Source organism: Rhopilema esculentum, chromosome 20 (assembly GCF_057945365.1).
Source record: "Rhopilema esculentum isolate cy_ngs chromosome 20, ASM5794536v1, whole genome shotgun sequence".
Lineage (NCBI taxonomy): Eukaryota > Metazoa > Cnidaria > Scyphozoa > Rhizostomeae > Rhizostomatidae > Rhopilema > Rhopilema esculentum.
Genome location: NC_142834.1, coordinates 11,532,142 through 11,545,627, shown reverse-complemented (window position 1 = coordinate 11,545,627; position 13,486 = coordinate 11,532,142). Strand labels below are relative to the sequence as shown.

The following is a 13,486-nucleotide window of genomic DNA, read 5'->3' as shown; positions in this document are numbered from 1 at the left end:
TCATTGGAAAAGTATGTAAGAACATGACATCTGAATGAAATTCATAATAACGCATAAGTGCTCTTTATTCGATCAATTTAGTGGAGGTGAGGCTACCAAGTTACAATTTTTGCATGATAATTTCCTGACACAAGCCTGAACCATCCACCCTGGGCTCCACTGTTCCATTTTAGTTTGAGAAGTTGCTTTAAATGTGGCCTGGATTTTGGTTTAGGCTAGATAAATATGAGGAATCTGAGTAAGGATAATGCTTCGAGATCGTGAATGTGAAAATAAGACTAAGGGCCCTTTTGTGCACCTTCAAGCACAAAACTAAGGGCCCTCAAACATTTGGGCCCTGAGTGGGGCCCTAAGAAGTTTTTCGAAAAAAATATTTTTGGATGTATGCATATATTTCTTAATAGTATTCACAGCAGCATTGAAATGAGCATATGACTGTATTTTTTATTGATATTACAGATATCTATAATCGAATAGATTTCCTAAATGAGGCAGTTTAAAAATGTTTATCTTTTAACTTCGAGTCTAGTAATGCTTTCAAGTGCATCGTTCGATGTTCTTGCTTTCATTTCACAATGTCTTCAAAAATCCTAAGCGCGTTTATGAATCTTGTGCGAGCAAAGGGGCCGAATTGCAACGAAAAGTCGAAGCTGCTACATCAAACACAAAGGAAATTTTCCATTTTTAGAATAGCAAAGACCAAGATCTACCTAGCTCAAGTCTCCCTACGCAGAAGTCACGAGCACGAGCCCTGTCTTTGATGAATCTTCTGAAACTCTTAAAAGGAACGATGAAGTGCGAATCAACCTTTAACTCAAGCAAAATCATGCCACTCTAGATCTTCCAAAGTGTTATTCAACTGATCATGGTCATCTTTGTGAAGATGTGCTTGTTGCTGATGTTGAGAGATTGATTTTGCAGCATGGGCCATGTCGACCAGGTGGTACATTCGAGTGCATAAAGGAAGATGAATCTGTCTATACAAATTATATTGCTAGATATTCTAATAAACAATAAAACATTTCAGCTCTAAGGCTTTGGTGGCTCTGTTATTCAATCCATGGAAACCTGGGAAAAGCTTAAATGAAGATCATATGAAATAACTTAGGTGGCAGAATTTCTCTTCGGATGTTGTATATTATTTAGTTGGGTTTTTCAGGAAAACCTCAAAGAGCGAGTACGCAGGCGCTAAAATTTGACTCAAATTTAGTTAAGCAGAGGGGCCCCTAAACACTTCTTTTAGTAAGGGTCCCACACTGCTCCGTTACGACATTGGTCTAATAATGATCGAGTCTCAATTAAAAGCAGTTGTATATTCATATGATATACAATTGTACTGACATGCAAGCAGTGGCAAAGCCAGAGGTTGGTCAGGCTAAGCCTGATTAAATGCATTTGCAACTTTCAAATGACCTGAGATTGATTTTCCCTCAAACTATAGTTGGATATCTTGAGAGGACTGAGCATTATTTCTATTCAATATTAAATCAGGCACCGCGAAGCCATTGGGCTAGCAGGGGCTATAGCCCACCCACTTTTTTGCAATAATAGGCTCGACAATTTTTTGAAAGTTTACTCTAACGAAACTTTCGATAGTTTACTCCTATGTATGTAGTAGCAGTTCTCTTGGGAACCATTTTTGTTCTTTTTCTAAGTGTTTCATCTTACTTAATGATATGATATATTTTCTAACTTGGTTAGCTTGGTTTTTTATTACCCTCGAGCTAATCCTATCTATTTTATAGTTATTGTATCTTTTCTGAACCAGACTGTTTATAAAAATTGAATAGAAATATCCCAGCATTTTCTAAAAGGGGCGTTTTCCGGTGTTCAAGGGGGCGTGGCCTCAAAAAAATTTCGGTCATACCAATTTCAGCCCCTCCATTTCTTTGGTTTTCTCGCGGTCCCTGAATTTAATCAATTCCTTTCCAAACTTTTTCAAATCTTTTCTAAATGCATGAAAAGCCCCTTGCAAGTATTGAAGATTTAGAGTTGAATATCTGGGGAGTACTGTATTGTACAAAAAAGGTCATTGAAGTTTCGTAAACACTATATCTCCTTATCAACCAATGTCTTTCTATACCTATAATTTTCCCAGGTTGTTTGTTTAAATTGAGCAAAAATCTTTGTTAACTTTTGTTTGTTTCATTGATGAAACTGTTTTATTTTTCTGCCATGTTTGCGTTTGTATGACTTTTTGCAACAATGTTATTGACTTCTTTTTGCATTAAAGTAACAAATATTACAACTGCGCTGAGATTTGTTTACAAGTGCACAAAAGGTTTTTAGAACTGCACATTTTATGTAGAACTGCACGCTAAAAAACCCCTGCTATAAAAAAACAAAGCTACATGATGCATAATGACAGCATATTTTTCTTTACACAATAAGTTGTGTAGATGCATTTTTTGATATCCGTTGACTTCAATTTTGTCCACTTTCCTCACAAACTTACATGAAAAGTAGGCTGACCTCTGTTTCATTTAGAATCAATATTTATCCCATCCGATTGATCAAAGGTCAGGTTTGCATCAGCGAAAAGAAAAACTGTTAATCGTTGCAACTAGAAAGCTGTGGAGGCTCAAAGATATCAAAGAAAGATTTCTGTGCTATCCACCTTTTCATTTCATATTTAGAAAGCTTATTTTGGATCGTGATACCAGATAGTTTGAACGATGCAACTGTGATGTGATGGATTTAGTGATGGCGTTTGGCTTGTATAACGATATATGTGACGATATTAACTTTACATGCCGCAAACGGTCAGTTTTACACAAATTACTGTCAAGACATTGATATTTTAGATATCGCTGTTCTTTGCAGACGCCAACATCTAATGGAGCAAAGCAGTATTTTCATTAGTTGAATTGCATGTCGGGGGTCCTACACACGACTCGCATGGCATCGCTGCGATTATCTCTTAGACCAGTTTTTGTTTCCAGTCAACACCAGTGGAGGAGAATTTATTATCAAACACACAAGATCAATAGTCATTGCTGTCGCTCCTTTCATCGGAGGCCTAGCCAGTACTCAATGGCATGCCAAAGACCGAGACTTAGAACAGCCGATTTCGTAGCAGAGCAAGGTGAAGTTTTGTCAACAACGTCGAGGTGGGAAAATGCAAGGACATTCAAAATGGGAACTTTTAATTTGTTGGCTCCTTGCTACAAAACCATAGCTCCTGGGTACGTGCTATGGGTGTTTTATAGACCATGCAATTCAAAATGTTTACCTGCTTCGTATACTTTTGTATGATATTGTTTTACTTACCCATGTGGTGTTTTGTCTAACAGCCACAATAAAAAAATGTCTACAGTGGTCTGTAGTGGTTTAAAAACTTGAATTTAGAACTGGCAGAAATACATAATCTGCATGCGATAAAACAATACTTTTGCAACAAGTTTACAAATTCAAATGTTAACTGAAATTAAAAAAAAAATGTTAACCTGATCAAGTGGAGGAACTAGTGCATCAAATGGAAATTTTGATTCAGCGTAAAAAAATTAGTTGCAGAGTTGCAGGAGACTCGGTGAATAATTATAAGTTAAGATAACATCCAAGTAAGTTTTTTACCATGCATTGATTAGTTTTATCCAACTTCTCAAAAAATTTCAAATTATACAAATTTAGAGCTATGAGAAAATTCAAATAATGCTTTTGCTTGAGACTCTCCTGGTGTGATTGTATGCTTTTATTTAAAGATTTGTCTTTTATCGAAATTGGTTTTTCAGTGTTTACATGCTTACCAATCCGGCAGTGCTGACCAGTTTATTTGCTAATATTATCGCTTTTCTATGATTAAGACTAACCTACTAACCTCTAGTATGCAATACCCATTATGGGGACTGTACTATAACATTTAAATTAGATTAGATTAGATTTTTAGAACCTATTACTCCCCACTCTGAGTATATGCATTTGATGTATATGCCGCAAAATATTTTTTACATCATTCTCTCCTTTAGAAGTAGAAATGAACTGATCAGTAATGAAAGGTTTGCCTTTTTCCTCAAAAGAAATCCAGATCTTCTGCTTTTTTTCTTTTTGCAATTTTTTTTACTTCTTTGTTTGTCTTTGAAAATCCTTGATATTTTATTTTGCAGAAGTTGGAAGACATGGTGGGGTGGGCAAAAAGAAAGTGCTCATCCTGATCAATTTTTGTCAAGATACGAAGAAATTTTTAAGATTTTTGAAGCACTGCCTGCATTTGATTTCCTCTGTCTGCAAGAGTTTTGGTTTGATTGTGGCATAGCTGAGCTTTTCGAGAAAAGGATTGGAGACAGGTAATTTCTTTGTCTGCATCTTTGCACGATTATTTAAATTATTGCTTTTTTAATTTGATAGTTTAAAAGAAGAATTTCTTAGACTGAAATGATTTTTAGAATTTATAAGATAAGTTTTCAAACCCTGAACTTTTGCCTAAAAAGAATCAATGCCTTGTTGTCACAAATTGTTCTTTAGGAGTCATTTGTTCCAATGATAAGAAACAAATTAAGCCACCCAGGCCTTCCTGGGAATAAATTAGCACAAGTGTGGCATTTCGCACCCCTAGGCTGTTTTAGGTGTGTGATGGAGTGCTATTGGTGTTTTGTCTTATTTCTACAAATGTTTAATTACATAGTATATATGGAGCCTTCAAAAAACCCCAATCAAAAGTCATTTCTTCAGTTTTCACACAACTTTAGCAATAAATATCTCTGGTGGCAAAGCGATAAAGGAAGGATAAGGATATTGCCAGAGATCTTTACTAAATTTGATGCTGAAAGTATTTTAGATGCAGTTACCGGCAATCCCTCTTGCCACCAACCATGGTGGCAGTCTTCATGAAACCCTTGATAAAAGTAAAAACTCCAACTTTCAATCATGTCTCATCAAAAGGTATATGAGAACAGTTTTGAAAACAGTACGATTTGAAAACGGCACAATTTAAAAATGGCATGATTTGAAAACAGCAAGAAACGTTTCAGTGCAAACGCTTGAAACAAAACAATTCTATTGTAGATTTCCCTCTCTTTGAATCCAAAGTGCTATCTTTCTGTCTACAAGTGTAATAATAATATAATAATAATAATACATTTTTTACTGTTAGTTTGACAATAGTGTGAACACTAATAAACACTAACATGGAGCAATTTAAGAGATTGCATTATGGAAGTTATTGACTGCAAACGTTACAGGCGCATTTGCCCTTTTCCAAATGTTTCTGCTTTCATATGAAAACGATACAACATTGAATATTTTGTGGAAGAACGGGACATCCTCGTCAGGCAAATATGCCATATTGCGCAATCCCTTCTGGGGAGGGTTGTTTAGGGTCGCGCTCCGTTTATTTTTAACCCAGCTGGTGGTAGCAACTGGTACAGAAATCACTGGCGTAAAAGAATAGAGTACAGAAAACGAGCTTTCCAGCAAGGGGCCATTGGCAAAGGCTTTCAAAGAAACATCAGCTCCTTAGAATGATGGATGCCGGACGATCTGATATTTTGCACACAATTTGCTCCAAATCTTTGTTGCATATTGCTTATTGTCATGGACTTAAATAGTATAGCCTAAAATGTCATTGTTACCCCTTTTCAGGAATATGGCGAGCTCCTTTGTGTCCCCTTTACATTTCTTGCTGAAGACACCAAATTCACGAGAATAGATCAGAAGAAATACAGCACAAATCTTTTGTTTGAAAATTAAACTTAATTTACCAATCAAAAAAGGTATTTTAGAAACATGTGCATGCTAACACAGGTCTATGATAAAAATGTGAGTTAGTTTTTATGAGCACTGGGCTAGAAGATGATTGCAAATTGTGGTATAATCATGGTTTCTGCAGCCTTAGATGTAAGAATGAAATTTACCGGACCACTACTAGCCCCGATACTATGGTGATTTGGTCCCTGTTTAGTTGCATTAAGGTGTCGTCACAACAGCTTTTCAAAATGATTACAGTGTTCCAGGCGGTGGACAGGGCGGGCAAAACACATTAAAATAAAAACACAAAACAATTTCTTGTTTTTTTTTTGTCACCTTGTTAGTTTCCAGCGCTTTGGTTAAAAAACGAACAAATGATTACAAAAAAAGGTGGGTGGTTAAATGCACTCCTTGGTGTGGGAAGGCGTAGTGTGATTGCACGCTTTTCCCAGGAAGGCCTGCCACCTGAAAATTTTCTTGATTCATTTGGTTGTTACTTCATTTGTTACTTGTCAAATTGTCTTCAGTATTTGCAACAATATTGAAAATCTAATTATTTATAGCAATGATTCTTCATTCATAGGTATTACATCTTGAAACATAGGCGTCCAACTAGGCATGATGGTGTAGCTCTGCTAGTCAGTAGAAATCTCAGGTAAATCATTTTTTACATTTACCTTTTTTCATCATTTGTTTTTAAAACTGCATGAAAAATGGAAGGACAATATAACTTTCATTAAACCTTTTAATCTGACACTGCTCAGAGTGTAAAATGCCAAAGGGTTGATAAAAAATTATCTCCACCATTCACATTCAATTTTTATATTTTTCAACTATTTTTGTTTACATTTGATTGAAATATTAACTTTGTGGCATCATGTGTTTTTTGTAGCATACTTCAGGCCTCTTCTTTGTAGTGTCAAATTTATGTAATAAAAATAAAAAATAATTTTCATTCTTCCTGAGTTTGGAAATTTTCTTGTTCTAGCATTCAGTTATAATAATCAGATTGTTATACCTGTTATTGTCTTGATTCGTTTTTAAATTTGTTAGTAGATATAAACATATTAGGTGAAAATTTTGATAGTTAATTGCTTTTAAAGGATAAAGGATGTTGAATATATAAAGTATAATGACATTGGTATGCGTGTGGCACTACTAGCTCATGTTCTGGATCCCGATACCAATCAAGAAGTATGCCTTTCTAATTTTTATCTTTTAAAATTCATTCATTGTTTTTCTCTTAATGTTGAGTAAATTAAGCCTCATGGAAAGTTCTAAATTAAGTTTCTAATGAATTATGTACAAGATAAAATTTTCTATGAGAAAATTGCATCTACTAGCTACATTGAAAATACTCATGCAGAATACCAAAGAAACATGGAAAGTATAATCTGTTATCCTTTTATATATCATTCAGGAGACTTGGTCCTTTTCTTTCTTCTTTCATTTAATTTTTGTAATGTATGTAATATCCAGCAAACATTTATTTTTGTAGGCTGTTATAGTCACTACACATTTAACCTATTTGGCAAATTACCTAGATCAGTTCACAAGAATGGTTTGTAATTTGCTCTCTAATTTCTCTTGAAATAATTTGAACTTAATATTCAAATGAATCAGTTTTCCATTGTGTGTTTTTGAAATTAGAAACATCTTTGAACTAAACTTACTTAGGTTTGAGAGTTGTTTTTAGAAATTTTTCAGAGCTTTAGTTTTAATATTTAGTGATGCACAGCAAATGTACATGGCTAGATAAAGCCTATCTTCATAGGCATTATCATAAATAATTGGTCATTTCCTGATTGAGAAAAATCTAATTTGAATCCAATTTTTGAAATGTATTTATGTTATTGGGGTTATTGATATACAAATTTTGGTGTTATAAACATTGTGCTTGTTAAGTATTTAAAACTAGCTAACTTCACATCAGATAATTTCTTGCGACAGGCCTTGACTAAACACTGGTTTTAATTGATGAAAGAATCTTTTTAACAATTAGCATAGTTCAAAAATAGGTTTTCTTGAAATATCATTTAATAAGTAAGCAATTTCATAAAAATTTTTTGGAAATTATTTTTTACTTAGGAAAAATGAATTTATTTCATACTAGTCAAATGTATTACATCTTTCTGCAGACACAAGCCAAAAAGCTGGTTGAAGCAATTGAGTCGTATATGCAAGGGTCAGTAAAGTTATATTTGATTAATTGTAAAATGATTTCAAAAATTATAATTTACATGTCTTCTTGAAGCTATGACAACTGGCAGTAGAATATAAAGTTTGTTTTTGTTTGGTTTGATGTCATTCCTTTCAGTTTTTCATCGTCACTAGGGTCCCATGCAGCAATTTTTGCATCAAGAAAGTTCTTTATTGAGATTATTTTATTTTTACCTGTTGATTTGTTAAAAGATCTAAAAAGTTTAAAGTTTTACTTGTTGTTTTTTGTAAAAATGCAGCATGTTGCATACACAATGTTGCATGGCCTATTATTATTTAGTAAATATTAAATGGAAAGGTTTCCTTTCATTAATTTGATTTGATTACTTGTACTCGATGAATTTTAGGTCATTGTATTCTGGGAATTGATTTTAAACTAAGTCATAAGAATTTTTTCCCATATTTGAGAAAGCAGAAATGGCCTCATTCCCCTAGCCTCTCAACAATGCCTTTGTAGCAGGAAAACAAAGGTATTTTTTTATTAAACCACCCTTACCCCATAGCCTTACAGACATCATATTTTATAATAGATGGTTTATAAGAGCAAAGTAGTTGATGAAAGTGAAAAAACCTGCAATGTAAAAATGTGAAATTTGAACAATTTTTTGGCGGTACAGAAAAGCAAACATTTCGGTTGCTTGAAAAAAGCAAACATTTCACAACATACTACTGAAAGCTTTTCGTCTGACACTCTTCAGAGTATAAAACGTGAGAATTAGGCTCTGAAGAACATGATGGGAAATATATACATTGTGGTGGATCGAAATAGGTCAATCAGAAAAATGCCAGCACATGACTGGTATAGTTGTCCAATCAGTGCTGCCTGCCTATAGGAAAACTACCACTGGAGTCCAAGAAAACGAACTTAGCAGCTTTTTTCAAAACTGCTAGATGAAATGACGACCTGGCTCTGCCAATTAAATGAAACATGTCATCATTATAGAGTTTTGCACCAGTGGTGGCGCTAGAAATTATCCGACGGAGGGGCTTGACCTTCCAACAGGGGGGCTCGGCAATCGGAGTGAAAACATGGAATCCCAGTTGAAAAGGACGCACAGACATCGAGATTACGACAAGATATGAATTCAACAAACAAGAAAGAGCAGATCTTTAGAGCCGGATTATTATATTTTGTGGGGACTCGCTCTTTTAACAAAATGTCCCTAAAAGAAAACAGACATATTAAGAAAGCTCTTTGTAGATCTTTTCCCGTGATTTTCAAATATTCCCAACGCTCTAAATTTTTCTGGGTAAGGAAAAAGACATCACTTAATCATTAAACAGAATAGGGACCAATTTTACTTAGGTAGGTTAGGTCTTTGCTAGCTTTGCAGATGCTCGTGTCGCAATAAACAAGTACACGAAAGTTACTACCTGAGGCGGCACCATGGTTGCCGCAGAAGGTGAGGAACTTTTCGAATTTTGATGATTCCACCTCGCTGGAAAATGTCTCATTGGAGCAATATTTTCTACTTTTACGATGAGGCCTGTAGGCGCTGGGGGCAGGGGGGCAATGCCCCCCAATAATTTGCAGAATTGGTGTTTGCAGATCTTATAAGCGCAGCTTGATTTGACAGTATTACGTAAGGCAGGTATAGAAAAAGCTATATTTCTATCCAAGGCCCCCCCCCCGAATCCAGTTTAGCTGTGCGGAACGCTATTCTCGTCATTCGCGCACCCAACCCTGAAACATTGTAATGTGGAGTTTGGTTCTCACTGGCTTCGGTTTGCCATTTACGTTGAAATATTGACGTGCCAAGGAGTGAAGAGGATCAAGGAGTGAAATGAAAATAAAAACAATAAAATATACCATCGAATCGACTATCATTGATTCTTTAATTGATGCAACCGCCAAGTTTGCCGAATAAACACCGAAAATGCCGCGTCTGCCGAGTTAAGAAAAGATTCAGAACTCCTGGGGGGGAGGGGGAGGGGGGTGATGTCACCAATTTTTCCCAAAGTGTTGGTTATTAGATCTCCAATGTTTTTATGTCTTTTTAATGCTAGTATAGGGGGCTATTTCCATACTTATTTAGTTTTTTAAAATTATTTCCCAGAGGCTACCGAATTCTAAAATACTCAAGCTCATTACATCAGGCATTGATCAACGCTATATTGCAGCAAAAAAGATTGCTAATTGACAATTCATTTTAGAGACTTAAACATATCTTTTCTAGAAATATATCTTTTAAAATTATGTCCCAGTGATCTTTAAGAATTTTACTTATATTGATAGTCCGATTGCCGTTTGTATTCCGAAAAAGAGGGTTGAGTTTCCCGAAATGGTGTTTAAATTACTTGGAAGTTACCTGTTTGAACATATATACTCAGTGGGATTTCCGCAATCGTAACCATTACTCCTTCCTTTTCTTAAAAACTTCACAAACGGTAGCAAAATCTTGCCCCGACAAAATTATTGATTTTCTTTGTATATCTTCCGATGGGTGGGCTAAGCAGCTCCGACGGGGGGGGGCTGTAGCCCCCTCTGCCCTCCCTCTGGCGCCACCACTGTTTTGCACAGTCTGTGTTGTTCGAAGGCAGAGTCACTAGCTTTTACTGTGTTTCTAGACCGACAAGATCGAGGAGGTTGTTCTCTTTGAGGTTGTATAATCTGTAGGATGTCCCCAACTATCTTGCACCAGTAGCTTCTTTGAAACTTGTATGCCTATTGATGTTTATTTGGGAGGAAGGGAACTGGTGCAACAGGTATCAAGTAAAACTTTGATGTGACGCTATACTGTAAGATCCTTTGTGTCTTATTTTTAAAGTATTTGAATTTCAGATTACACGGCAAAGATATCCCAGTGTTTTTGGCAGGAGACTTCAATGGCAGCCCATCTGGACCGATATACAAGTTCTTTTCAGAGCATGGTTTCCGGTCATCATATTTCAACTACCATGGACGTGAACCACTGATAACACACCTAGATCATAATTCTTCCGTACTAGCTGTTGATTACATTTTCTACAGGTATGAGTACAAGTTATAGCAGTGTGTTATTTATTTGCTGTTAAAGGAAATTTCATCATATGATGTCAGTTGATTTTTTGCAAGTTATATAGCAACAAATATTTCATAGTTACTTTTCGGAATGAAACATTCTAAAATTGAAAGAGTTATTCATTTGTCTACTGGGAGAACAGTTATTTAAGTTGGCTTCTTTGATAACCTTTTAGACCAGGGTTTCCAACATACAGCTCACACGTAATCAATAAATTTTTTAACAATTTGGTCCTTGTGCTATGTTAATGGAGTGCCATCCTTGCTAAAATTTGTACGATTCATTATTAGGCATACTTTCTCATTATAAGGTACACAGTCTCATTATTAGGCAGACTCTGTCATTTTTATAAGCATGCAGAAAATATTTACATGACTTTCCTTGCACTTCATCTACAAGTTTAATGTGAGATGTCAATAAATTTTCTACAAGCAAATAATGTAACATTTCACATTGATCACTTTTCCATGTAACTGTTTGTATACATTTTCATGTAATTTTTCATGTAACTGTAAATATTAATTCATTTACTGTTCAATATTGATGATTTACATCAATATTCATCTGGCCCCCCTGTTGAGTAAGGTTTTTGTCTATCGCCTACCAAAAGATTAAGTTGAACACCTCTGTTCTAGACTTAAACCCTGGTGTCCACTTTCCATATAACTGTAAGAGCCAGAAGATTATGTGCTAGTGCTGCGTCATATCACCAATCAAACGGGTTTTAACAGAAGTCATTTATTTATAGCTAATGTCAAAAGAGTCAAACTGATTCGACTCTGCCAGCCCTAACGGCACAGTCGAGCCAAAACGTTTGATATATTCGCTTGACAGCCCACAGATTTTGATTGCCTTGAGATTGTTCACATGACTGCAGCCGCCCAATCAAGATTTGAGATTTCTTTACTTGATTCCAAAAGAGAAGAATTACGGGAATTTTTATTTTCTAAATTTTTTATTAAAGCATTACAGGATACCTTATTGTATTACGTTTAATGCAGCTATTTAGCCTCAAAATCCTTTCATATCCATCACATAGATAGTCTCGTAGATACTATTAAGTGTAATTGTTTCTCCTCCTTGTCATTCAATGCTTCGGTGAATCCTCACTTATTCATTTTTACTCACAAGTGAACCATTGGCTTTGATTTCAAAACACTGAATAAGGCAGTTATTCGTCGAGAAACAAGCTTGTCCAATCATTTGACACTGACAACTCACCCTTTCTATTTGTTCAAACCTGTCATTACGTACTTGAGAATTATTGTTCAATTTATTCGTATTATTCGACTCTATTCGATTCTAGAATGCCTGAAGAACTGCAATGCAAGGTCGATGATGCATACCTGGTTCCAAGGGACCGTTCGGATACGGTATGTTGACCTCTTATACATTGTGATGTAGAAGGAAATTATTTATCACTCTAAAAGATGTGTTGCTTTTCTTAAGGGAACATTGTTCTTTATAAGCCAATGAACAAAAAAATTTATATTTCGTAACATAACACTCAATTTTTCTGAAAACGTTTTACTTGGTTGGCATCGTTTTTAGTAGATAAATCCACCTAAAGAAGGTAGGTAAAATAGAAAAATGTTGCCTTCATCAGTAAAGCTGTATTTTTCAGTTGATTTTGTGATATTTTGAAGTATTATTATAGCCGACATAATGAATGTCAACGCAGTAGGCACAATCAATGATCGCTAAAGCATCTTCAAGTTATTACAATTTCATATATTTTTATATATATAATTCTCTGAAAATCTAAGGGTTTTCAGAGCGCTACAGGACGCTACGCCGCCCCAATGGTATGCAGCTAGAAAGAAATACGAATTTTATATCATATTTCTCTAAACTATGCATTAAAGCCGCGATACAGGTAATTGTTTTCAAACAACGTAATTAAAAAGGGGGAATTCTTGTACAAAAGAATCTCAGCTTACACTGTAGTGGTCATAAAAATTCCCTTTGCATTTCATTTTTAAATTACTTCATTTACTTCGTATTCATTGTATCATTTCATTTTCTCTTTAGGAATGGCCCAGTGATTTCACCGCGTCAGATCACAGACTTGTTTTTTCTGAAATTTCAGTATCTGAAAGATTCTCTTGAATCTATTGAGATTCCAAAAAACCACATTTGTAAAAGAAAATGGAGTTATCGTTTTGAAAAGAAACAATAGAAAGTAAAGGAATATAATAAATATAGGTCTATTATAACGATTGTTTGAGATTGCCGTTTGTAAATAAACATTTTTCAATATTTAATAAAAATTTTAACATACAAATATGATTTTGCTTGTTGATTTTCTATTGATTCCTGAAGATATATTTTGTTTATTCCCCGACAACCTTGCTGCCACTAGCCACTATTTCTTATGCTTTAAACAATCAATCATGAATCTATACTGTATTTCATATAAGCCCCTCCAAATTTTACCAATGAATGAATATACTTAAAATGGGATTTTATACATGGAAAATTAAAATAGTTAGAATGTAATAGGCAAAATATTTTCTTATTCAAGCCCTCCTATTTATACTTTGATTGACACTCCATTTATGCATATTCTAATTATACTCTGA

General features: G+C 34.9%; 1 protein-coding gene across 1 annotated transcript; it reads left to right on the top strand.

The window, feature by feature from the left end:
* Window positions 1–2,483: 2,483 nt before the first annotated feature.
* Window positions 2,484–13,161, top strand: LOC135687637 (uncharacterized). The gene is made up of 9 exons (XM_065204245.2): window positions 2,484–3,185; window positions 4,104–4,283; window positions 6,266–6,337; window positions 6,786–6,876; window positions 7,181–7,243; window positions 7,821–7,867; window positions 10,685–10,873; window positions 12,211–12,277; window positions 12,936–13,161. The coding sequence occupies exons 1-9, from the start codon at window positions 2,872–2,874 to the stop codon at window positions 13,011–13,013; spliced, it is 1,101 nt and encodes a 366-aa protein (XP_065060317.2). The 5' UTR covers window positions 2,484–2,871; the 3' UTR covers window positions 13,014–13,161.
* The last annotated feature ends 325 nt before the right edge of the window (window positions 13,162–13,486 follow it).

Coding starts and splice junctions, on each gene's coding strand:
- LOC135687637 (XM_065204245.2), top strand. CDS start 2,872: ATGTCGGGGGTCCTACACACGACTCGCATGGCATCGCTGCGATTATCT. Junction 7,244..7,820: donor TAGATCAGTTCACAAGAATG/GTTTGTAATTTG, acceptor ATCTTTCTGCAG/ACACAAGCCAAAAAGCTGGT. Junction 7,868..10,684: donor ATTGAGTCGTATATGCAAGG/GTCAGTAAAGTT, acceptor TTTGAATTTCAG/ATTACACGGCAAAGATATCC.